The 25154-nt window shown below is 41.2% G+C and overlaps 2 protein-coding genes across 3 annotated transcripts; one reads left to right on the top strand and one right to left on the bottom strand.

Annotated features, from left to right (window-relative positions):
• Nucleotides 580-5546, top strand: LOC110389753 (survival motor neuron protein-like). Of its 2 annotated transcripts, none has more exons than XM_021380635.1 (9): nucleotides 580-684; nucleotides 775-846; nucleotides 959-1084; nucleotides 1385-1558; nucleotides 1934-2077; nucleotides 3302-3373; nucleotides 3864-3974; nucleotides 4779-4864; nucleotides 5278-5546. In XM_021380635.1, the coding sequence occupies exons 1-8, from the start codon at nucleotides 646-648 to the stop codon at nucleotides 4833-4835; spliced, it is 795 nt and encodes a 264-aa protein (XP_021236310.1). In that variant the 5' UTR covers nucleotides 580-645; the 3' UTR covers nucleotides 4836-4864; nucleotides 5278-5546. The 2 variants fall into 2 exon arrangements, with proteins under 2 accessions (XP_021236310.1, XP_021236309.1); XM_021380634.1 differs by having other exon boundaries at nucleotides 5274-5546.
• GTF2H2 (general transcription factor IIH subunit 2) lies at nucleotides 10990-24534 on the bottom strand. Its single transcript, XM_021380633.1, has 15 exons — nucleotides 23066-24534; nucleotides 22894-22971; nucleotides 22251-22287; nucleotides 21668-21754; nucleotides 21098-21148; nucleotides 19071-19125; nucleotides 18376-18481; nucleotides 17270-17360; nucleotides 17026-17113; nucleotides 16366-16473; nucleotides 15194-15257; nucleotides 14272-14375; nucleotides 12170-12272; nucleotides 11829-11868; nucleotides 10990-11404 (listed from the first exon to the last, which is right to left on the bottom strand). The coding sequence occupies exons 1-15, from the start codon at nucleotides 23119-23121 to the stop codon at nucleotides 11285-11287; spliced, it is 1188 nt and encodes a 395-aa protein (XP_021236308.1). The 5' UTR covers nucleotides 23122-24534; the 3' UTR covers nucleotides 10990-11284.

Below are 25154 nucleotides of genomic sequence, written 5' to 3'. Positions count from 1 at the left end.
TGCTACGGTGCTGTTCAGCCTGTGCTACAGAAGGAGCTTATCCAGTTGAAAGTTTCATTGGTACTCTTTAACTACTGCTGATACTAACTGGAGAAGCTCCAGGCTTCAAGTTAATGTGTTGCAAACGTAGGCAGACCTTGAAGTTGTTCTGTCACTAAAATGGTTAAAAATCTCTGCTTAAACTGATGGTAAGAATAACGCCATGAGAAAAGGCATGATTTTTGCAGATAGGCTGGCTTCCTGGGTGAGTTGTGTGCCGACAGAGGCCTAAATCTCTGAGGGGAGGAGTGCTGAATGAAGCCTTATTCTTGCTTGGCTTAAACTCCAGTGGATCAAAATGCATGGGTTGTAGCTTAAGAGTTGCAAGAAAGATGTAGCCGGTGAGAAATCAAGCCGAGTTTGCCGCCTGCCTTTGACTGGCGCTTTGCTCGGCTCCTGCTCTCAAGGTGCGTACCAGGTGTCGCTGGGTGCATCCTAAGGATGCCAGCGTAGAGCTCCGCAGAATCCCCGCAGACGCGGGTGCAGCCGCGCTCGCTCGGCGCGTTGATCCCGTGGAGCAGCTCTGGTCTACTGGGGGCGTGGCCCCGCCCGCCGGAAGCGCGTGGGGCGCATGCGCAGAGGGCAGGCGCGTGGGGCGGGGCGGCCATGGCGGGCAGGGTGCTGTTCCGGCGTGGAACCGGGCAGGTGGGCGCCGGGCGGGAGCGGGAGGCGAGGGCGTGAGCGTGGGGGAGCGAGGCGAGAAAGCTCTTATAAAGCGTTCTGTGGCCTCCTTAGAGCGACGACTCGGACATGTGGGACGACACGGCCCTCATCAAGGCGTACGACAAGGCGGTGGCCTCCTTCAAGGTGAGGGGCGGCCCCGCTAGCCGCTTGGAGGCGGTGTGGAAGCAGGCCTTCGGGGCGCCCAGAAGCCTGGCGCTGTGCTTTTTTTGATTTATTTTCCTTTTCTTTGTTGAAGAATGCTTTGAAGAACGGGGAATGCTCAGAGCCTTCGGATAAACAGGAGCAGCGGCCAGGGATGAAAAGGAAAAACAGCAAGAAGAACAGGAACAGAAATAAGAGCCATGCGATGCCGGTGAAACAGGTTATCCCTCTTGTAAATTCTGATGATTTTTGTGCTGCGGGTTGTATTTGACAGTGGTACTCAAAACGAGCTTTTTGTTATTACCTTGGAAGTAACATTTCATAGAGTGGAGGGGAGGAAATAGCATGGAAAACCTTGGTTATAGGTAGCTATTACATCGCACATTTTCACTAGGGGAAGACTTCCTGGGTAAGAAGCATCGTTCTCGTGGTTGGGACAAAAAAGTAGTTTAGAAAAAACTTTGTTCCCACCGATTTTTGGTGTAGGTGCATTTACTTGCCTTTCTCAATTCTGTTGCAGTGGAAAGTTGGTGACAGCTGTAACGCTGTTTGGTCTGAGGATGGTAACGTGTACCCAGCAACTATTGCCTCCATAAATTTGAAGAGGGGTACATGTGTCGTTACGTACACCGGATATGGAAATAAGGAGGAACAGAACCTGGCTGATCTACTTCCTCCAGCTAGCGATGAAACGGTAAATAAATGAGGAATTCTGGGGAGGTGAAGGGTGTTTTTTGAGTGTTTTTGGCACCACTGCAGTGACCGGATGGGTCATGTGAGAATTGAAACCCAGTTCCACTGTGAAGGGACATATATAGGTAGAGGGAACTATAAGTCTCCCCTTACTTCCTGGAGTCTGTACGGTAGAAAAAGAGAATAAGAAATTTACGGGTGAAAGAAAATACAGTGAGAATGATGAACAGATAAGATTAAGATACTCCCTCAGTAGGGTTGGGAGGTCTAGACGAAGGGAAGGATGTGGACAGCGCTTCCCACACTTTTTCACGCTGAAGTTACTTTCTGCAATTTCCTACTTTGTGCATCTCATAAGAATGTTTTGGTCTTCTAGAATGAAAATGAGACTCCATATTCAACAGATGAAAGTGAAAAATCTTCCCAGTCGCATCGAAATGAAAATAACTGCACAAAAGCAAGGTTCTCTCCTAAAAACTCAAGGTTTCCCATACCACCGGCAGCCCCAGGCTTGGGAAGGGTAAGCTCAGCATTATCTGAAGTAATTCCTATACCACTGTTAAACCTGGTGTCTGAATTCTGAGACAATAAGGTAACGTTTGTTGTAGAGTCATAGAATATCCAGAGTTGGAAGGGACCCACAAGGATCAGGGAGTCCAAATCCAGGTTCCATGCAGGACTGCCCAAACATCAGACCCTATATCTGAGTGTATTGTCCAAATGCTCCTTGAACTCTCCAGCACCAAGGTGCCATAACCACTGCCCTGGGCAGCCAGTTGCAGTGCCCTGCCACCGTAGCCATTGTCTAAGAAAGAAAGCAACAGCATTTTGAAAATGGATATGCAGATGTGCTTGTTAGCACTCATGGGTAATTTTCAAGTAATGAGGCTACTGTGTAGTGCTTTTGTGGAGCTTCTGGCCACTGAGGAGAACTCTCTCCCTAAACAGCACTTGCTTTGCAACTGCCTTGTAGACTGATAGAAGGATGCTGTTCTGTGGACCATGATAGTGCTGTTAGCAACAGCACTCTTAATGTTTTAAGACTGCACCTTTATGAGCCAGGTGGTATGTTTTTATTTTATACAACATTGAAGGCAGCAAAAGTGGTATCCAGATGTCACAGAAGCTCTCTGCTGTAGCTTCTCTATTGGCTTAGCTGAGGTCTTGATACACTCTCCAGTTTCCCTGTTGTGGAGGAGTCATAAATAAACAGTGCAGTTATACACTGCATTGTGTTTGCTAAAAATTGACATTTGTGCAAGGCTTCATTCTGACATGTTTGGTTTTTCTTTTTCATAGCTCTGTGTTTTAGCTCTCATTAAACAAATACATTCATTAGCATTGTGCACGTGGCACCTTGAATTTATTGAATTCAGTTAGCATGCGTCCCCAGCCATGTAGGAACAGAGAAGTTGTCTGTATGCCTGTTACCGATACCATACATGCCTCTTCATGCAAGAGTGCAAACCCTTATTTCTGTTCATAAAAACTTTTAAAAATAACCTTGTGTTAACTAAATGTCTGTTTCAGCACTGTTTACCTCAGAGTGTATCTAAGTTTTAATTTTATAGGCATGGAATGCTTCCCAAAAATAGCTGTTGCGTGTTGTTATTGCAGTTGTTAAATTGCTGGCATATGTTGCCTTTAGTTTAAGATTTGTGAGTTGCTTCAGATACTTCTGCTAAATAAAATCCTAATGCCTTGAATTTCTTTCTAATTGCACTATTCAATTTTTTCAATATAGCATGGATCAAAATTCAGAACACTTCCACCATTCCTGTCGTGCTGGCCCCCACCCTTTCCAGCAGGACCACCGGTAAGTGAAGATGAATGTTGATGATCTCAAGTGTCCTGATCACCTGTTTTTTTGAACTCATTTGAGTGTTAAAGTCTGTATTTTCTGGATATTTGGTAATGCGTTCAATTACACCTATTACAAGGATCTAATGTATGGGGCTTGATCACTGCTTATTTTTGTGACAGGGAAGCTGTTGGTAGGAATACAAAGAGAGAGAGTATTTCAAGGAACTACACCTTTATTTTTAAGTAACAGTGTTTCACTGATACAGATAAATATTTTTGCCTAATTAAACTTTTGAACAGTCAAGCTACAGGAACCGTATTTCTCCCAGGCTTTGGAAACTGTATGTTTTCAGAAAAGATTCCCTTGCTTGATTCCATTTCAGGGAATGCGTTGAGGATGTATTCCTTGTTTTCAGTTTTATATTTTGATCATTTAGAATGTGTTGCTATCTAACGTGAGATATAACCCACTGAAGCAAAAACAATTTGGATTTTGTTTTTAGTTGATTCCTCCTCCGCCACCAATGGGGCCAGATTCTCCTGAGGATGATGAAGCACTGGGGAGCATGCTGATAGCTTGGTATATGAGCGGTTATCACACGGGATATTACCTGGTATGTGCTGTTTCTATCTGGAAAGGTCTGTAGTATTGTTGCAGCTGCTGTGATTTATAGTAGTTAGACTTAAGGGTATTTTGTATTGTATGCATATTCTTACCTGTGGGTAGGAGTCACGTGAGCCTGGGTGTTAGTTCAGTTTAGGTTGTTTTTTGTGTTTTCTTTCTACTTATAATCTCATTAAGCACTCTTCTAACCAGTGTTCTATATCAATTTTGAAAGAACAGGTTCTGTGTAGGCAGGTGAAGTAAATATGAATGTAACTTTCTATGTCTGAATATGGTTTTCTGTGTACTTTTTAGATGGTAGTATCCCATTTGGCATCAGATCTGACATTTTTCAGAGACTTTGTTCACCAGTAATTGTTTCAGGTGCTTATGGAGGCCTAGCAAAAGTTGTCAACATAGCTGTTGAGAGCATGTGACACGGGGGATTGATTTCTGTTTGTCTTAGATTGCTTAAGGATGGAAGAGAATTATAGGAGGAATTTAACTCTTGATATTGAGAAAGTGGGGAATGGGGATTCAGCTCCTCAAGGTATCTTCAAATGACTAACTTTAGAATTTATTTCTTTGGGTTATATAAGCATGGATTTCTTTAATATACTTTTCACTGGACAATAAATACGGATTTGTAATTATTCTGTAGAGACATAGTGCATAATAGAGGCATGAAGTTTAGTTTCTGTCCTTTTTGATTCTCCAGGTCTCATCTCCCCAGTTAAACACTATTCTTATAAAGGACTGAAAAAATCTTGTTTTTACAGGGAAATAAAAGCTTTACCTACATTTTGTTCTGCAGGGGTTAAAACAAAGTCGAATGGAAGCGGCCCTAGAGAGGGAAGCCTGTCTAAAATAACTGAATAGCCATCACTCTTCTGAAGGATTGTAAGTATGGTCATTTTGCTGTTCAAATTTTGTTACGTAAAAGAATAAAATATAATTTTCATATTTATGTGCATATTTTAAAAAGCAACTGTTTCTAGCCTGATGTGTAGCTGCACTTTGTTTTCTGGACAAGGTCAGCATTTTAGGCTCACACTACTGTGCTATTCCCTTCTTAAAACTTCATTGCTTGTGCTTTTATTTGTAATCATTTGTTTAGAACTTTCCAATATATTCTTCAGTTCCTTGCAGGACAAGACTTCATTGTTACAAGTACATTTTCTGATTTGGGATCTTTCTGTGATAAGCATGCTATTTCTGTGCAGAGGAGTAGTTCTTGGTTTTTGTTGTTGTTTTGCTGTTTCTGTTTTGTTTTTTAAATCTGATGTACTAATTCTTGTCTTTTCTAAAGACAGGTACAAATGTTTCTCACTGAGAGAGATGCTCACTTGTGCGCTGGGTGATGGTGAAGATCAAAATTTTAGCAAAGATGATAAATCTTTGCTTTCTTAACAGCGAGCTACCCATGGTAACAGGTAGACAAATTACTCGAGAGTAGTAATTATATGTGCACTGAAACAAGCTATTTCTTGGTGACATCTTGGCATATGAGTTTAGAAAGTACTGACACAATAAAGTGTTTTTTTACTTTCTTGAAGCAAAATAATAAGTCCATCAAGTGTTTTTTTGTGGTGTTTTTTGTTTTTTTTTTTTTTTTGTTATCCTTTATTTTAACGTTTCTTATATTCCTTAGACTTTTTATCTGACTGGTAACACCTGAACTAGCAATTGCAGTGTACGATGTTAGGACACATCTATGACAGCAATTAGTGTTACCGTAGCCTTTGATGGCAATGACCTGAAAAACAATATGCCTCCATGTTTAAGAAGATACCTTGTTTCATAGGTCTGATCAGAATGCTGTGTGTAGCAGCTGTAGAGGCTCATTTTTTGTTTGACATGCCTGTTAATAAAGTTCTGCTTTTTGAACTTTTACATTAGGTGTCTTAGTTCTCTGCTTACTTTCTGCTGAATGAATTGTTGAAGATCTAGTACGATTTTCTGAGGTGGCCTTTTACTGGGTTTCCTGTGGCACTGTAGTAAAACCAAATGTTTTAGTAGGAGGTCATGAGAACGTAATGGAAATCGTGGACTTAACATTTTGGCCCTTACAGTCGTCGTTCTTGTGGAGTGGAGGTTGTGGGCACAAAACTGAATGATGATTTAGTTAATGCCAGCAGTTTCTATTGTGGGATAAGTAGCCCAGTATAGATTCTGAACTCTGTTACATTCCTTTCCCTACAGAGCTTTCAAAGTGGCTTCAGGAAGTTTTTCTTTCATTGTCTAGTGGAAATAAATCAAGATTGCTCACAATGATGCTAAGGTTCTAAATCAGTGGTTCATCAGCTGTTTGTGGCTGAAGAGGAACAACTGCCATCCACTTCTGTCAGCTAGTCCTGTGGTAATATCTGGCATGAAGTTACAACTGCTCTTCATCAAGTTCTAGCACTAGTAAAATCTGGCACCCGGTGTTATTTTTAGTTCAGTCCTGTTACACATAGGCTTATGATTTCTGTTACACAGTAAATTATTTGCATAATTAATTTCATTACAAGCACAAGAACTGAGTAGAAGTTACTTTTATTTTAAACAGACTTTAAGCAAAGTTATGCATTTCTCAACAGAAAGTGTCAGTTCCAATCTGCAACTACTTAAAGCAGCTAATTTTTTCCAAGTTATATTAATTCTATCTTTTCCTTCACTCTCTTACAATAATGCTGCTGTAGAAGAGACTGATATATTTCATTGTGGTAAATATTTCTACAGAAAGTGTTTATTTGCAATGCAGGAACAATAATTTACGCAGCAAGGGAAAAAGAACCGAACAATTTCAAACATTTTTAGTCTTGAACAGGTAAAAGTGGCAACAGCCATTGTCAAGATAATTTTAACTCCTAGACTGGGGATGCTGTTCCAGTTAAACATTTTAAATCAAACACTTGAAAGCCCTCTTCACCAAGAAGCCAACCATGCATTACTGTCAGGCCAGGCAGTCAAGAAAAACATGGTGCAAAAGCTGTGGGTGTTGTTACGCTGGCCTTGATCCGGCCTGTGAACATGGAACTGAAGCTCATCTCTTTTAAATCAGAACTGGTACTCAGTGTTTTAAAGTTTCTTCTATCAGTTTCTGTAATACTGAGAGAAAGGTTTAAAAGCTTCTGGAAACCTCCGGAGCTTGCACCCTTCCCTGCAAAAAATAAGCAGAACTCAGTAAGATTTAAAGATGCTCCAAACCCCTCTGAAGAATGAATCAATACATGGGGAAGCTGAGGACTTCAGAAATAATAGCAAAAACTGTTTAAAATTTAAGCTGGGAAAAGTAGAACTTTGAACTCTGTTCATTAAGTATTTTAATACCAAATAATAGGGAGACTGATAAAACGTGTGATAGTTTAATGGGCATGTGAATTCTTAGTAAAAAGATGCCAGTGTGTTTATGAATATTTAGATATCACTCTGACGGAGCAAAGCAAATGTGCTCCCATGTTATGCAACCACTTGAGATCAGCTTTGTGCACCTGCAAGACACTGAGTTTAATATAATCTCTTCTATGCCTATGTATCACTTACATTTGCTTTTCACTCTTGCTTTATGGTCATCCTACTTGGAAGATAGGACTCTGAACATCAAATCACTGAGGTATACTGAAAATAAATGTCAGACATAAAGGAAGATGGTATGACAGACTTACTTAGCATTTGCTTATGAAACAAATCATTTTCCCTAGCTTATCTGTGAGTTGTTTTGAGGTGGTACTAAATAAATATTTGAGAAATGTTTTGGTAGTACACTAGTTCTAGCAGCTGGTCCATCTGCATGGTGAGATGCAAGCTAACCATTCTATGATATGCATTGCCAGAACTGCCCTCCTGTCCCCTCAGTAAAGTACAGCCAACCCACAGTGACCTGTTGCCTCTAAAGAAGCAGTACCATTTTGTTTGTGTGTTCGACACAGGTATGATGAAACCCTGAGATGCTCACAGACTCCTCCTGCACATCACTAGGAGGTGACAGCAGAGAGCTTCTTTCCTGAAGAGTTTCAGACAGGATAGGGTGTTCTTTTGCCATAGCCAAGGGCGTAGGACTTCTATCAGATACAAGCATGATCACTTTCAGTAAAATGAAGATGTGCTTGTTGGTGAATGCCAAGAATGAACAAATATCTTCATTAGTAAGCTGGCAGCTATAACTTTCAATGTTTTCTCCACCATTTCAATACCAGAAATGTCTGTTTTCGGAGCACTAAAACTCCTTTATTGCCTTCAAAATCAACAGAACACCATCATCTGATACATACAGACATGCCAAACTGTTTGGCCACTTCTAGGAGTAAAGCCTCTGGGTGCTTTGCTACTATAGCAAATTTACTTCTGAGTTGTCAGCTCTGTGCTTGCACATCAGTATTGTTCAGCACTCACTGTAGGAGTTCTTCTCTCAGGAATCCACACACATATTGGCAAAACCATTGGAATGGCCACAGTATGAGGAGAAAGAGAAGATCAGAAGAAAACACAGCAGAAAGTTATTCCAGCTTTGATTCTTTTGTGTACAAAAGCATATACATGTGACAGCTTGTATGCCACTGAGATTTATTTGCAATTTTCCCAAGTATGCTTAAAAAATCATCCTGTATTGTCACAAAAAAATATAATTTTCCTACGTGTTTCATCTGCATAGAGATGACTTTGGCCCGCCAGGGGTTTGATTTATATTCAGAAATTAATTACAAAAGCAAGAAGTAGCTGTCAAATTCTCTGCTGTTGGTTGCCTTGGGGTGTGGACAATGCATAAATCCTAACGCACTCCCTACTTGGATGAAAACTCCATCAGATGAAGTGAGAACCAAATCCAGAAGACCTTCAACACTCTTCTCAAACTCCAGTGTATATTCAACACTGTCCTCCTTTCAATTGCTGCTATGAGTTTCTACAGAATTTAGGGTTGCTTTCTCAACAAGATTTGCTTTTTAAGTTTTCTAGAACAAAAACAAACCCAGCTGTAACCCCTTAATAATTATTATTTCGTTCAAACTGAGTTGCTGGCATACCAACAAGCACCAGTAAAGCCTACAGAGAACACCTGGTGCCAGCTGACTGAGATATTAGACTGAGGTGTTTGCAAACTGTTGGATGACTGAAGCTTCCCCAGCTAATCAAAGATCTTTGGGTGCAAAGATGATCTCGTCTTGAACACCTTTTACGCTCTTCGTATCAGCTGTAGTGTTCATGGAAATAAATGGGAGGTATTACTTTCGGTGCAACCAAGGAGACTGCCACCACTCCACAAATTCCATGGTAGGTTTCAACGTGCTGCTGGGTTTATTCACCAGAGCTCCTGCTTTGAATGAATTCACACCTTTAAGGCAGCAAAGCGTCATTCCTCAGGATTTTTCACAGCAGAAACTCAGCAAAGCAAAGGCAAACTTTGTGGTGCTGCTGGCGTGATTCACGTGATACAGCGGCGAGAGAACAATCCGAAGGCCCAGAGGATATCTCTGGACAGTATGTAAAGCAACATATATAGAATAATTAAAAGGTTTGGGGTGGGAAAGGCTTCTTACACATTCCAGTGCTCAGAAAATAACAACCTTGAGGACAAGAAGGGGCCTTTGTTGTTTGCTTTCCGTCATTGCTGGCGAGAAGAAAGATAGGAAGCAGATCAACCTTTTTACACTCAGATGGATGTTTGTGGGACAGTCAGGCAGCTCACTCAGGAAACCACTCTCCCCAGGAATCAACGCTGGTTTCCAGAGCCCTGTGGAAAAACTCAGCAGCTGCGACTTCTGCACACGGAGCAAACTTTGCAGGATAAGAAACACTTCGGTGAGTCTCGCACTGTTTCTGTGGTGGTGCAGTAACTCTCGTGCAGCTGCTCACTAGCACTGGAATTGTTCCTCTGAATCTTTTCCAAATTACTGAAGGTCAAAATTCAGATTAGTCAAACAAACTTGCAGCGCACGTGCTTGTCTTCCGTTCATCTCCACAGCGTGGTGATGCTGAACCAGGGTTCAAGGAGTTGACAGATTTGATTGGAGCGCGCAGTATGCTGCGCCGAATTCAGCTGGTAGAGCTGTTCATCTCTGTGTCACGGAGCTCTCTTGCTCTTCTGCTTCTTCGGGTCTAGCGCCTGTTGGTGGCTGCTTTTGCTTCTGCAGTTTGTTCTATTTGAAGCATATTTCAGGCTGAGAGAGCTGGGGCTGTGCAACCCAGAGAGGAGAAGGCTGCGGGGAGACCTGAGAGCGGCCTGTCAGTGGGGTTTGGAAGCAGTGTATGTTGTGAGAAGGGGAAACGGTTTCAAACTAAAAAAGGGGAGATTTAGATTGGGTATAAGGAAGACTTTTTTCCAATCAGAGTGGTGAGGCACTGGCCAGGGAGGCGGTGGGTGCCTTCTGTTCCTCATATGACTTACCCACCCTCTAAACCCTTCCCCATCCTTGTATCCCCCAGTTGGATGCTCTCTGATAAATGGTTGTGGGTTCCTTCCAACTCAGGATGTTCTATGATTCTGATTCCCTCTAATGAAGCGACTTCATTAGAGGGAATCAGAATCATAGAGTGTTTGTTTCGTACACTATTGTTCTCAAACACAGCCTATCTCTTGGAATTACTCACTTTTTGTTATTTGTACTGGAGTACAAAGAAAATATTTTGCAGTGGCGGGGGAGTAGAGCCCTGGAGCAGGTGGATGTGAGCAGGGTCTGAGAAGGTTTGCTGTGAGCTGGCTCTGGAGCAGAGCTTCCCAGCTGAGGTCTGCGCTGCCTGGACGCAGTACCCCAGCTGGGACTGCACGAGGGCAGAGCAGAGGGGGACAATCCCCTCCCTGTTCCTGCTGGCCACCTGATTTTGGATGCAGGACAGGATGCTGTTGGCCTTCTGGGCTGCAAGAGCATGCTGCTGGCTCACGTCAGGCTTTTCATCCATCAGAACATTCAACAAACTGCTCTAAAGTATCTTTGTTAACTTCCCACAAAAATATTTTGCTCTATTCCACAATCCACTGAAAATGATACATATACATTCAAGGCTTCTCTTTTGAACAAATAAACAAACAGGAATCATTAGAATCATCATGCTAATATAGAAATGAGTTTTATTACTTCCACATTTACAAATGTACATGTTAACCCACAGCAAAAGTCAGAAAAACTCAGACCTTTTACAATAAATACATTCTGGAACTATCTGTATCTGATGACAGTTAGAAAATTACTAATACATCAGGTAAACACTATACTTGCTTCCAAGCCGGTGTTCACTCTTCTGTAATCATTCTTGTTTCGAGGTGCCTCACTGAAAGCCAAGTCTGAACAAACAATTTACAGAAGAATTAAATTGATATGACAATCTCTAAAAGAGATGACATCATACAGATACAGGAGCAGGGTGCTCGTGAATACAGCCCGGACAGCAGTGCAGAGAATCATGAACAAACACGTCACATTCCACACAGAATGCATTCTTGCATACTTTACATATATAAACCTGGAAAAGGTAGAAAAACAAGTTAAATTAGAAGAAAATTACCACCATCACAACATTACAGTAGAGCAGCAGTTGTCACCAAGAGAGTGTAAACAGACTAAGTATATATTGCTTGCAATATATACCCAAAAGAAACCTTAATTCAGTTGGATTTCAAAGAGCAACTATGTCATAAGGGTTGAGCTTGAGTCATTGCTTCCACTGCTTCCAAATGCCTAAGAGTGGAACCTTATTTAAAGAAGTCCAGGAAATCCATGCCCACACTTGTACAGCCTTTGAAGTCTAAAAGGCACAGAACTATGACAGAGAACTCTATTTAGAGAGAGAAAAACACCGCAAGAACTTTTTTTGGCCTCTAGAGAAGTACTTTTTAATGATTGTTTCCACTTGTGGCACCTCTCCATGCAAGTTCCAATGTACTTACATTTTGATCTTTGATTTCGGCCTGGCAGCCTTGACAGTACCTAAAAACAAAACTGTGTTTTTAAACTGAAAAGCTACAAGATAATACATAATGGTGTTGAAAAACACCTCCTACGTATTAATCATTTCTAGGACAATTTCAGGTATTTAACTGAATGGGCAGGATAACTGCTAACAGTAACTACAAACACTTTTTGCCACAAGCGATCAAAAGTATCTCCAAACATTTAGCAGTCTCTAGCAGTATGGAAGCTATTGCCAGGAAGGTTGAAAAACAAAACAAACAAACAAACAATTCTCTGATCAAAGATAGAGTTGTTAGCACAAGTATCACTTGCATACCGTTCTCCCTGATATTCCTCCAGTGGAATTTCCTGAAAGGCATCCAAAGGAAACAAGTGATGGTAAGACCGAGCCAGATGAGGCGCAGACACCAGTGTAAGACCTGCAAATAAAAAAAAAATAAAAATAAAGATATCAGTATTAGAATAAGAGACAGCTATTAAATACGTAACTCCTTTATTTTGCCCAGATTTCTAGTTAGAAGGTTTAACTCCATCTTCAGAAGTACACTTATGATGTGGAGCTGGAAAGTTAATGAGTTTTTCACCCACATTCCATAAGCAAAATGAAACCACAGAAGAGTCTTCCAGTTAAATCTAAGTGCAGCGTTCTCCGTTGGCAGTGATGGTTCTGCTGTGTCAGATCTCTTGCTGAAATGGTGCCCTGCTACAAAGCAATACTGCAGCCAACTACAATAATGGGAAAGCCGTGCCTTGGGACTACTGAAGCTAACACAAGCTTATGATGGAGTATGGGCTGGCCCAAAGTTCTCTGTCACCCACTCACATACAGAGCAGGTTTTCAAGCTCCTGTTCTGCTGACTGTTGCAGCTATGGAAATTCTCTTGCTGATACATAAGATTTCGAAGTTTGCACTATTACTCTGCTGAAACAAACCCAACGCTGATACAAACGCTTTCTCATCAAACTAGGATAAGATGACTCCGAACTAGAATTGTTTAATCCTGTTGCCAAATACACCTGTCTTGGTAAGACCTACCACATTTTAGTCTACCCATGGAAGCTGACGGGAGCTGCTCACACAACATCAATATTACAAAAATGCTGATCCTTCCTCCTGACCTCACGAAGCAGAGACAAGTACCACTGACTGCAGTCTGTTAACCTTTACAAGGCAGAAGAGCTTTCTTCTGCAGCTCTGTAGCCTTTCACGTGTCACTATGCAGCCTGCCCTCAGGTTCAGCTTTGAAATTTTTCATCCACACACTCCCAGAGATGGGGTGTATTTCTGTTCTTTTACTTCAAAGAGCTCTTTATCCTCAAGGCCTTGCACTGAAAAGTCTGAAACATCAGTGTGCCTACTACATCAGGATTCTTGAGAAGAAGCCTACCATTCATCTGTGAATCACTCTCTCTTTCCCCAAAGCGATGGAAGAAACACACAAACCCAGCAAAACGTACATGCAGAGTTTAAAAACCAGCTACTCATTGCAGTGCCTTCATCTGATTGATACATGTTTCCATCAGACCTACTAACATAATGCACAAGAGCAAATACAGGAAGATTCAACGATCCTGATAAAACAATACAGTCTGTGACAACAGCACCAGGTGGGCAGCATTTGCAGTACTGAAGAAGGCATCCTGAAGAGGATATTGTCTTGCAGATCCTGCTTCCCCTCCTAGTTGGCCAGTGAGGAGAGTTTCCTCTTTCCCTTCCTCCCTCTCATCATGCTCTTCTTCTATCCCCCAACTCTTTTTTCTTTTCTCTTTCCCTGAAAGCAACGTCCACCACTAAACTGGCTGTAAGCCATCAGTTACAGACACTGCAAGCAAATTCTGCTGTGTGTAAAACTCTCTCAACGTCCTTTGTACAACAAACCCATCTCTCCCACAGATGTGAATGGCAGCTTGTCAATTACTTGTTCCATTCTGGTGAACAAGCACACACATACTAGTCACTGATGTAAGGCAGTGAAATGCCTGCAGCCTCGTATGTTTTGATATTTTGGGTACAACATATGCTTGCTAGCAAATATTTCTAGTGTTCTTGCCTTTCTTTTCTATTATCACCTTGATTCCAGGAATCAAGGAGAACAGCAGCAACAATTTTTGATACAATTATTGCAAACATATGCTCTGTGAAACTTAACAAGCACGCTGCATCTAGGCTCATCGTTGTAAGTTTTGCACACACAGTGACTTCAGCAATAGGCACATGAACAACAGGTTATTCATGGTAAACAATATCATATTGGTTTACAATTGCAGTCCTGGAAGTCCCTTGTATGAAGCTGAAATCCAAAACAGAGAAATTAAGTACAGTCAGCCCTTAATTTCTCAGTACAATGCATTTTGACACCCCTTAACCTTCTCATCATTAGCATGTAATGCATGCGCTCACCTGCTTTTGTTACTCACCACAGATCTTGCATTCCACAGGAAGTTCACAGTATTTGGCTCTGCACTGGGGACAGAAATATCCATCCAGTGTAAGACATGGCTCACTGTTGTTTTCCAATTGTCTGGAAGGGAGAAAGACAATTAAGTGCTTAAGAGATAACGCTGCGATGCTACAGAACTGAACAAACAGAGTTCTCACAACAAATAGTTTCAGAAGTTCCAGTAGCTTCTACACAACACTTCCAAGTGTGTGGAAGTATCAGAAAACAACTGATATCAGTAGTCACGTTTTCCCACACAAGCAAAGACCAAATTTTCCCACATAAAGGAATCAAGATAACTTTGGGAAAAAAACTATTGAAGATAATCGTATTAATATTCCTACTTCCCCACAGCATTCTGTGTTAGCACTTACTCTTTCAAAGAGCAGACTGTTTCTTGCTGAAAATTCAGACCCTCCTACCATCATCCTTAAAGACTACAACTCTCTGCATTACAAGGACCAGCACATTAAGCAAACAAAGCTTCTGTTCTAAACATCCTTTTAAAGCCAAGTTAGTAGGTAAATTAAGAAAGAACTTATTACAGATAATACTCTTCTTTATCATCACTTTATCTTGGTAAGGTTTGGAATATTTTAATGAAGAAATGTGCTTAAAATTGGCAGTATCAATAAACATATCTAAAAGCCATTTACTACCTTCAAAAAAAAAAAAAACCTAATGCAAATTTTATAAAGTGTATTTTAGAGAGGTAACTATGGCCAGAGAGTGGACGTGTCCACAAAAGTAAGATTTCCACTGAGAAGTCTCAACATATGGCTTGCTTGTCCTTTTTCATGTTATTGTGCAGACTTTTCACTGAAAACCAGATGTGATAAATATTACAGCATCTCCTTGAGTTCAGGTCAGCTCCCTGAATTCCAATCAACTCTACTTACGCCATGCTAAAAGATGGCTTTGCATCTTGGTCAGAAAGGGAAGCAATAGTGTGCTGAGGAAAACCTGAAGAGAGAAACGTTTCCTGTTATCAATTTTAAACAAAAATAATCTTTCAGTTTTTATTGTAATGAGAAGTTCAAGTAACATGCTAAACACTAACATCTCTCTCTTCTGTTTGCTGTTACAGGAACACACTCTTACCAGGCAACAAGTTTTCCTAAAAACCTCTGCCTATGTCCACCAACAAATCCTTCACTGTATTTCCCATACAACTGATTTATTTTTCCCCATAAGCTTCCTATTAACTGAAACTTACTGGAACTAGTTTCTGAATAAAAAGCTTAAAAAGAAAATGATGTGCAATGGTAAGAAATTAGAAGGAGCACAACCTAAGTGTACACTTGAACAACAATTTCTATTAAGCGGAAAATAACACGCAGACATTGAGTGTAAGATCTTCTTCCAAGCACAGTCTCATCTACCATCATGCTATAGGACTTTATGAAGGGTAAAAGGCATTGGTCTGTCTATGCCAGATGCTTTTACAGCACATCTCCAGTAGCCAGTTTATTTATATACACACAGACATACATACATACACAGACAAATATATACATTCCCTCTGTGAAAATGGATGGATGAAAGTGAGAAGTCAATGCCCTGATTAGTGGCATTTGTGGTACTATTCTAGTTTAACTCTAGGCTTGAATTTATTCAGAAATACATCAAGGTACCTAATCCACTTGCTTAAAGAAAGGACACCACAATGGTGCTCCTAATAAACATGTCCAAAACAGCCTTAAAGCCCATTGTCTTCTGTGGGGGTAGATACAGAGGGAGAAAGAAAACACAGTTTTTCATCATTTTACATTTCATCATATTACATTTACACCAACTGCTACACAGGCAGCGTTATTCATCTGACTGCTCCAACTGCAGCTGAGCAATTTGTCTCCTTTGTTATAATTATTCACTTTTTTAAAAAGCTTGCTACTCTACAGGAACAACATTTAAATGGTTAGAAATCTATTTAACAAAATAAAAGCTAACTTATTAAAAAATCCTATAACATCTTTATTATGCTTCTATCCACTTGCTTTGTCTTAACACAGAAGATACAAAGTCAGGAAAGGACAAAGTTTGCAGATCTTGCACCAAAACCATATCCTACCCATTCGAATAAGGGAGCACTCCGAACTTGAACTGGCAGGTGGAGGACTAACATGATGCATCAGCAGCTCCTTATAGTGACTTTCATCTAAAATAACGTGGTATGTTCCTGTCATTACAAAGAAATGCCTTATGAGCACGAAAACAAGGGAAAAGTTCTCCAAGTAACAGAAAATAAAAGCATTTGTATATTAAGAATGAAACAAAAACAAAAAACAGCTTTGGGACTAAATATATATATATATTTTAATTAAAAAAAAAGCCCACTCTGTGAATACTACTGAAAACAAGTTTTATAATTAATACAACAGAAGGCTCACTTACAAGTGAAGGCCCTCAGCTGTACCACCAGCAATTATATTGTAAGAATTACCAGCGATGTAATAAATGATACTAACGAATCGTGTCAAGTTCCATAACATAATGTTTTGCATGCAGAATCCTATTTTAATACACGTATTTCTCCTCTCCAAAGATGCAGCTGCCAGCACGTATTATTTCACTGTGCACATCACAGATTTGAGAAGCCCTTAAATCCGCTAGCACAACAGAACATTCATTCTTTAACACCAAGATGCGTTAAAGAAAATAACAAACTAGTGATTCCATTTTGATTGAAAACGTGCTTGACTAGTGCAGCTACAGAACTTCATGTACATACCCCCAGTTTCTCGGGTCAGTACTGTGCAGACTCGAACTTCAGCACTCAGACCGATGACAGACACTCTGATCTTAACTGCTTTTAGACACTTCAAATGAAAAAAGAAAAAATAATCAGACTTTTACACTGAACCGTAAAGAACATTTGAAGTTGTCAAGAAAAATTGACAGGGGATAGTACAATCGCCTGCTGTTAGTCTAACAGCTTGCAGGCTAAAACCAGTAGTCAAACTTCAATTCTGTACCTTGATTAGCTCATAGATGTTGGCTGGATCACATGTTGTAAGACTGCTGAAGACGATTAAAACCTCTCTGCTGGTATGTCCTGGCATATGCCTAAGGAAAGCATGCAGTTAGTTTACTTTTGTACATTAAGCTACGCCTATGATGAAGTTCCTGAGGACTTCAATGTACTAATATCAGAAAATTACCCAAAAGGAAATTGCCTGTAAAATCCTGGAACACTTTGGTAAGTTCATTCTGAGTTCCAGAATTTCTCCTTCCAAAATCCATTTTTCCCCAGTATCTAACATTTGGTATACAATTGTACAACTGTGATCTGATTGTGATGATGTTCAAGTTATCCCCGTACCTTATCCATACTCTGCCAGGTAAAATTCAACTTCAGACTAGCAACACTGCAGGAAGTCTTTCTAACTTCTTAAAATAAAAGTCTCTCATCAGTTCACAGATGTAAATCTACTCCCTTTAACTCCTGCCTTTCCTCTGACTTCTTAACTGAGAACTTTTTGAAATACATTTTGTGACACTGACTACTGTTCAGAGCTAGAAACACTATCAGAACAAAACTAACTAAAAGCTAAACTGCTTTCACCAAATGCTCTTGATCTAAATGACACACACAGCAAAACATAAAATCTTTACGTCTACCCTACCTCAAAATGTCACCTTTCTGAAGACTGCCAAAACTTCAATCAGGTTACTGCCATTCAACGTGGTTTCTTTTCCTGTTCTCTGACCATAATTAATCCTCAACTCCCTCTTTAACCTAGTCCTCTACTAAAAACTCACTGCAGGGTCTGTCTTCATACTTATACACAGCAAAAAACCATGTACTTCCTTTTAGGATGCTGCTGCTTGTTGTGAGAAGCTCATCTCTAAATAGAAATATGTTAGAAATCTCAATATAATACCTGTCTAGAAGTTAGCTCCTTAACAGTTTGCATCGTATGAGGACACAAAACCACCTTTTTAAAGACTTACAGAAGCATAATGCAAGACACTAACTGTTAAAAACACAGTACTGACTCTGTCCCTTCAATAATTCACCATCAGCATTCTACTTATTATGGAAAACAAAGAAAACACAAAATCCCATTTACATACTAACTTTAAAGTCTGCATGGCCAAATTCAGGGAATTATACAGAGATGGCTCTCCATGGCAGTTCATATCCACAGCTTTCTTCAGAGCAGCTAGGTGCTTTTTCGAGTTACCTGCGAGTGAATAAAACAGTTCAGCTAAAATAATTAGCTGAAATTTAAGCTATACATTTTATGAAGCGTACTTATACAGCAACAATTTTCAAACTGTGACTTCCAAGAATATGTTTTGCCCAAGAAGTGGACCTCTTGATCCAATCGTGGGATGCAATCTTTACAGAAAGCTAAACATGGCAGGTGTTCAATCCCTAGAAACTTCAAGATGCCCAAAAAGCAGAAAACCATTGCATATCATTAAGTGCTTCACGTGAACAAAGCAGTCACAGAGTGAGCCATCTCACAAACTGTTCCAGCAGAAACAGAAGTCAGTCTCCTGCTGTCCTCAAAGTACTATTTAAGCACCGAAGAATTCTAATTCTTCAGCTTTTCAGGTGGATAAAGAGAAGATTTATAACCACATCTCTGAAGACACATTTCTTGCTGGTGACAGAAAGCAGAAACCCAAGAAATCTTCCTTCACAGCAGCTTGCCAAACACCAAGGAAAGCACAGATATCAGCAAATACGAAGCTGACGTACAGATTGAGAAATTAACTGCACTGGCAACAGGCCTGCAATTTTTAAAGAAGATACTGCCTCCCTACCTGAAAGTTCTGTCATTTTTTCAGCTCTTTTACTCTTGGTTACAATTAAGCCCATCTGGAGAAGGAAAGAAAATGGCAAAACTTTTCTTAATGAGTTTAAAAACACATTGATTTAGATCTCTGCTATGTTTTGCCTCATACTTCTTTACAGATCAACAATTACTTAACTACACGGGTCTCCTACACATCTAACAGCAGCAGCACACCATGCATCAGTTAACATACATTCCAGTATCTTCAGTTTACTATTGCCACAAAGTACAATTAAAAAAAAAAATCCAAATGCCTGAAATAAAACATAATCAAGTCTTCTCTGTTAGGATTAATATTTAGAAATATGGGAATAGCTGAATTCTTTTTTTCCACTAGTTCTTGCAAAATTTCACTAGAGCAAATATGAAGGGATGGAAAGAAATCAGCAACTGAAAAGTTTAGTACAACATGTCAAAACTTAAAACTAGCTTTTTAAAGCAGTTTTAACAGGATCACACTCTATCTGTTAGAACATAAAGCGTGGGCCCATCAAAAGGCAGAAAGGTGGCAAGCAAATGATGTAAATGCACGTGTTGCGCAGGAACAAGAGGGTTTCATTTGTAAAATCAGTACTCTCAAAGCCCAAGATATCTGTTTAGACACGGAGAATTCTGAAAACACATCCCAACAAGGCACGGCAGAACACCACAAGCTGCCTCCAAGCCCATGTGGGCTGCAGCAAACAAATGGGAACGGGCTGTGAGCAGCAGAGTGGGACACGCATAATGGGTGGACAGTTGGACTAGATGACCTTCATAGTCTTTTCCAACTTCAATGACTATGATTCTATGATTCTAAGGTTCACAAAACCATAACGACATTTATTGTGAAGGGATGTGTACGCACGCGAAGCTTTTGTGAATCTTTCTTTAATAGGTGATGCTGCTCAAAGTATAACCAATCATTCTAATCTATGCGTGTGTAACTTTTCCATGATTATTGGCTTTAAGTTCTTTACACTCGTAATCGCTCACAAAGATTTGTCTTTTGATTTTATGCTACATCACGAATTACAACCAAAACCTACTGGGATAAGTCTGATTTTAGTCAAGCGATTGCTCCGTCATCCTGATCTCAACTTCCTACAAGCACAGAAAACAGGACATAAAATGCTTACCACTGCCTCTTACAGTAGTGAAGAAATACAAGTACTGGAGAGAGTCAGTAGGGAACACTGATGGTGGGAAGCCCTGCTTGGATGGTCTCCTACTGCAACTGAAACACTGAACCTAATACACCCCATCATGATCTCACTAGCTCTTGTTCTATTCTGCTTCTTGCTAACTACTGGTTTATACACCAGGGTTTGAAGGATGGCTAGCCAAGCTGTGCTGCAGAAAGGGCTCCTTCATGTGTACAACACCATTTACATTTTCAGTTAGTTAAACAGAGCACATGAAAGCAAAGAAATACACGCACAGAGGTGTTTTATTTACAGGCACAGAGACAGAAGGTGACCACACTGCCACTCCGTGGAGAGATGGAGTGATTTCAGTCACAGGGTGGTGATGGTGGTGCAGCCCCCCAGAACACCCTGCAATCTCAGAGTAAAGCCACCACTGGGCTTCTGCCTTTGTCTGAGCACAGTGAGTTGGGACAGTCAGCCACTTCCTGACTGCACCTGGAATTCCTGGTTTATGACCTGATCTAAGAGGTAGCAGAATCTTCAGTCTGGGGAGTATTGGAATTGTATCACGGGCGAAAAGTTCCAGAATGACCTCACCTGAATTGTGGCCAGAATGGGAAGTTACTGACAGAAGTCAATTATCTCGAGGCCCTACAATAATGATCCTAAGCAACGAGCTCCGTGAGGTCTGCAGGACTGCAGCAGGCTGCAACTTTTGGTGATCAAGAGCTTGTTAAGTGCTTTTAACAATCACACGATCTAATCTTGTGATTTACTATAAAAGCATTTAATAAATCTTCAATTGCTACTAAATCAAACCTGCGCAGAAACCTGTTCACGACATTGTTCCTTGCATTGTTTTACTCACCTGACTAATAGGATTTTGGTCAAAGAACTCTTCAACAAAATACTCGAGTAACTATAATGAAAAAAACGAGACTGTTAAAAACTAAATACAGTTTTGCTCCACATCTAATAATTTGCTGCTAGTATTTGCAAAACAGTTGGTCAATCAAACAGTGGGGGGGGGGGAGGGGAGGGGGAAATAAGCCTGTCCCTGGCACTTGCTGCCCTTTGCCTGAGCCCTTCTGTTCTTCTCCCTCCTATGTTACCTATTCAAATCAATACCAGATAGTAGCAATGTTTTATTTTATTCACTTCATATGCTGAAGTTCTGTATTAGGTTACTTCAAAGCATACAGTGCATACTGATGTTACGAAGCTTTTACTATTCAAAAAACAGAAGCCAAACTTCTCTAGGAAAATTACTGGTCAGCAACAGAAACACAGGAAAAAAAACCAGTAGCTTTGAGAAAAGAGATGAGGCTCTGTAAGAAATCAGGTTGCAGGAGACTGCCATTCTTTTAAATGCAAAATGGAACTGATTTACAGACAAAGAGTGGATTAATAAAGAGGTAAATTTTGAGTACAGAAATACCTTCAAAGTGCAAGTAAGTCTGTTCGGTTTTAGATCTTGGTCCTCCATAGTTCTTGATCCATCAACAACCACATAAAGGTGACGCATCTGCATTATCACCACAAAATGTTAATTCTGCTACAGGTTTATACTTTAACACAAGGATCAAGTTTTTGCATTTTTCCATTTCTCGTTTGAAATGGAACAAAAGACCATCTATCTTGAAAAACATTCACTGCCCATTTCCTCTGAAGGCAAGCTACAAATTAAGCACAGTTTGCGCCCGTTTAATCTGTTCATCTGAAGACCTCGGTGTGTTCATAAGGCAATGTTGTAATCTACAACTCCTTAAAGCTACTTATTTTTCACATGGAGAAAACTCAATAGTTAAGCGTGTGAAGCACACCCTGCACACACATCGAACCCGTGCTCCACAGCCCACCCTGCCACTCAACACTGGAAAAGCCTTCAGAAAAAACTGAGCAGCAGAAGATGCAAGCTCTGCTCTGAAACACATCCAGCTAGCACAAGCTGCTTCAGGGTGGGTATGCCACCTCCGCTGACTTCACTGTGGGCTCAGGATGACTATAAGATACTGACGTACCATTCCCAGCCGGACTTGTCCATGGTGTTCGTAGATTCTGAAAAAAACATAGAGAAAGTTTCAAGTAAGACGCATATGAATGAATGGAGCCTCCAACAAAGCCTGGAACCAACCCACTATTGCGCCTCTGGCAAACAGAAGGCAACCATAAGCCATGGACATGTATTCCCACTGAGAAGAGGCAAAAAGTGAGACTGTAGCCAACCTTTCATCACAGACAGACTGCACGCCTCTTAAGACAAACAAAAGAAAACCCAATGAACTGAATACAGTTCTTGCCACGAGGCTCACAACTTCACAGTTTTGCATGACGTTGATTATTTTGACACAATCTGAAGCAAAGCAAACCCAGACTTTTCATCTAGCCGTTACTCTGGCAATGGGATGCGAAAGTCGGGGGCCATCACACCAAACAACCAGCTGGAAGCATGCTCCACACTCGACAAAAGCTGCCATCGGGTTTCTGGCGCAGACCCACTCCGTCACGAGGAGCACTGCTCCACGCACACCCAGAGCCGAGCCCACCGCACGGAGCCCGGCTGGGATCGCTGGAAGGGGCACGGAGCACGGGCTTCAGCAGCGACAGCACCGGCTGCGGAGCAGGGCCGCGAGTAAGGCTGGGGCACGGCACGCGGCACCGTACCTTTTCCTCTTCGCTTTGAAGAGGATGTCCTCGATGGTTGCTTTCAGCGACCCGGATTCGTCTTCTTTCAGTATTTCCCTACGGAAAAGGGAGATTCCCGCTGAGCACCTGAAGGCTCTCCTCTCCTCGTCCCGCGCCGAGAGCAAGGCGAGGAAAGCAAACGACAACATACCACGTTCTCTCGTAGCCTCCTTCCCAGCGCTTAGTCCTCTCGGGCTCGTCGTCCATGGCCGCAGCTCCGTTCAGTTCAGTTCAGTTCAGTTCGGCTCGGCTCGGCTCGGCTCGGCTCCGCTCCGCTCCCGGTGTGCGGGCGCAGCTGCAGCACGGAGACCCTCCCCGCCGGTACGCAGCGCGGCGGACACACGCACCCACGCCTGCCCCCAGGCCGGAAGTACCCTCCCAGGCCGGAAGTGCCCGCCCTCAGGCCGGAAGTGCCCCTCCGCCCTGGTGCTGCAGCCACGAGCCGCCGGCTGCGCCCGCCATGCGCTCTCTTCGTTCCTCCTGAGCGGCGGTGGGGGACCCACAGAAACAAAAGCAGTTCTGCTCCATGAAGTGTACGAAACGAAACCATGTTGTTTAAGCATAGTTTACAAACTACCCTACCTGCAGACGAACAGGCAGGCAGTAAATACCAGTGAGTCTTCTGTCAGGCTCCGCACCTGCAGTCAGAAATCTTCCAGAGCGTTTCTCCTCTAGGACTTCAAATCCGAAAAACTGTTTCTCCTACTCTTACTTCAATATTAATTGAACTGCAAAATCTGAAATCCAGCATAAAAACAAGCATCAGCAAGAGTCTTTATGCAGTATATGCACCCTTAACGTGATTATTCTTAACATTAGTGGTAAGCCTCTGAAAGAAGCACTGCTTTACTGCCAGTGTACCGAGCTTCATAAAAGGGATGTTTTCAGGCAGAGTTTGAAACTCGAATATGGTTGTTAAAAAAGAATGGCTTTGAAAAAGAAATGTATGAAACTAAACCAAAATGCTCCGAAAACCTGCATTTTCTTGATTTTGGTTGTTTCCTGTTCCCCTCTCTAACTCAAGTATTCAGTACCCAGATCCTCCGCAAACTTTAGGAGTTAACTCATTAATACATTAAAAACCATAGAAGAATTTCTACAAATTCAAGCTCTTTCAGTTTGGCTGAATTGATCCCTTAACAGCAAGCCTTTACTCTTCTTACCGTCATCATTAAAAAAGAAAATGATACGGCACACTTGTTTTACATGCATTAGCTTGATCCAATCTGCCACAGGTAATACTCAGGACTGAGACAAGCAGGTACACTCAGCTCACCAAGAGTTTCAGAAGCATCATCATAAAGACCAGCTCAATACAGTGAAGATCACTGTAGCCAGTTCCACTGCAGAGCAATCACAACATTGCTGAATATAATGGAAATATGCCAAGATTGGGTTTGACCTTTTGAATTACAGGAAAGTCACCAAGCATCCGTTTTTAAGGCGTGTCACTCTGCTTCCAAGACAAGAACTGAGGAAGAAAGCATTTAAACATCAGTAATATTTCCACTAATAGGCGTGGGGAACTTACCGAAACTTGTAGCTTCTGTATCTTTCACTCTGCTGCATGTATCAGGAGACACATTAACAGAAGGGAAACATAGGAAAAATTGTTTCCAGTTAAACCAAAGTCAGGAAAAGTCTCTGACATTTAGGCGAAAGCAATGAAAACTACTTAAGATGAAAAAAAAAAAAACAAATTGTTAATTCTAAGAAAATTTGCTTCTAGCAGTCACATGCCATTCTTTCTTAAGAAGAAGTCTAATTTATAAAATGTTGAAACGGAAAAATGGGTGCAAGCCAACGTTAGTAGGAAAAGGGAGAAATAAGGCTTCTTTCAGAACAGGGATATCTTTTATTGTCAAGGTAAAGAACCTAAATTCCAGGCAGGAATGCTGGACATAAGAGCAGATTGTGAGTGTCCACATGCTTCAAATCCCACTGTAATTTTTAAATTATTAAAAACTGAAAACCAAATCCATTAGGTTTTTCATTAGCACCAGTACTTTTAGTTGCTGTGTTAAAGCTAGACAACCACAGTACGCTATGCAAACTATTGAATGCATTTATTAGACAGCTTTATTTGTGCAAAAATGTACAGAACCATTTATTTAGTCCAGTTTGAAAATTCATACTCCTGGAAAGTGTTGTTGACTTTTCCCTTTGCTGATCTGCAGACCTACCTGGGCGTTTTCTAAGAGGTAGACTGGAGGATGAAAGATCTTCCTCCACACACTCAC

Source organism: Numida meleagris, chromosome Z (genome assembly GCF_002078875.1).
Source record: "Numida meleagris isolate 19003 breed g44 Domestic line chromosome Z, NumMel1.0, whole genome shotgun sequence".
Taxonomy (NCBI): domain Eukaryota; kingdom Metazoa; phylum Chordata; class Aves; order Galliformes; family Numididae; genus Numida; species Numida meleagris.
The sequence above is the reverse complement of the archived record's forward strand: the minus strand, read 5'-3'. Positions and strand labels throughout refer to the sequence as shown.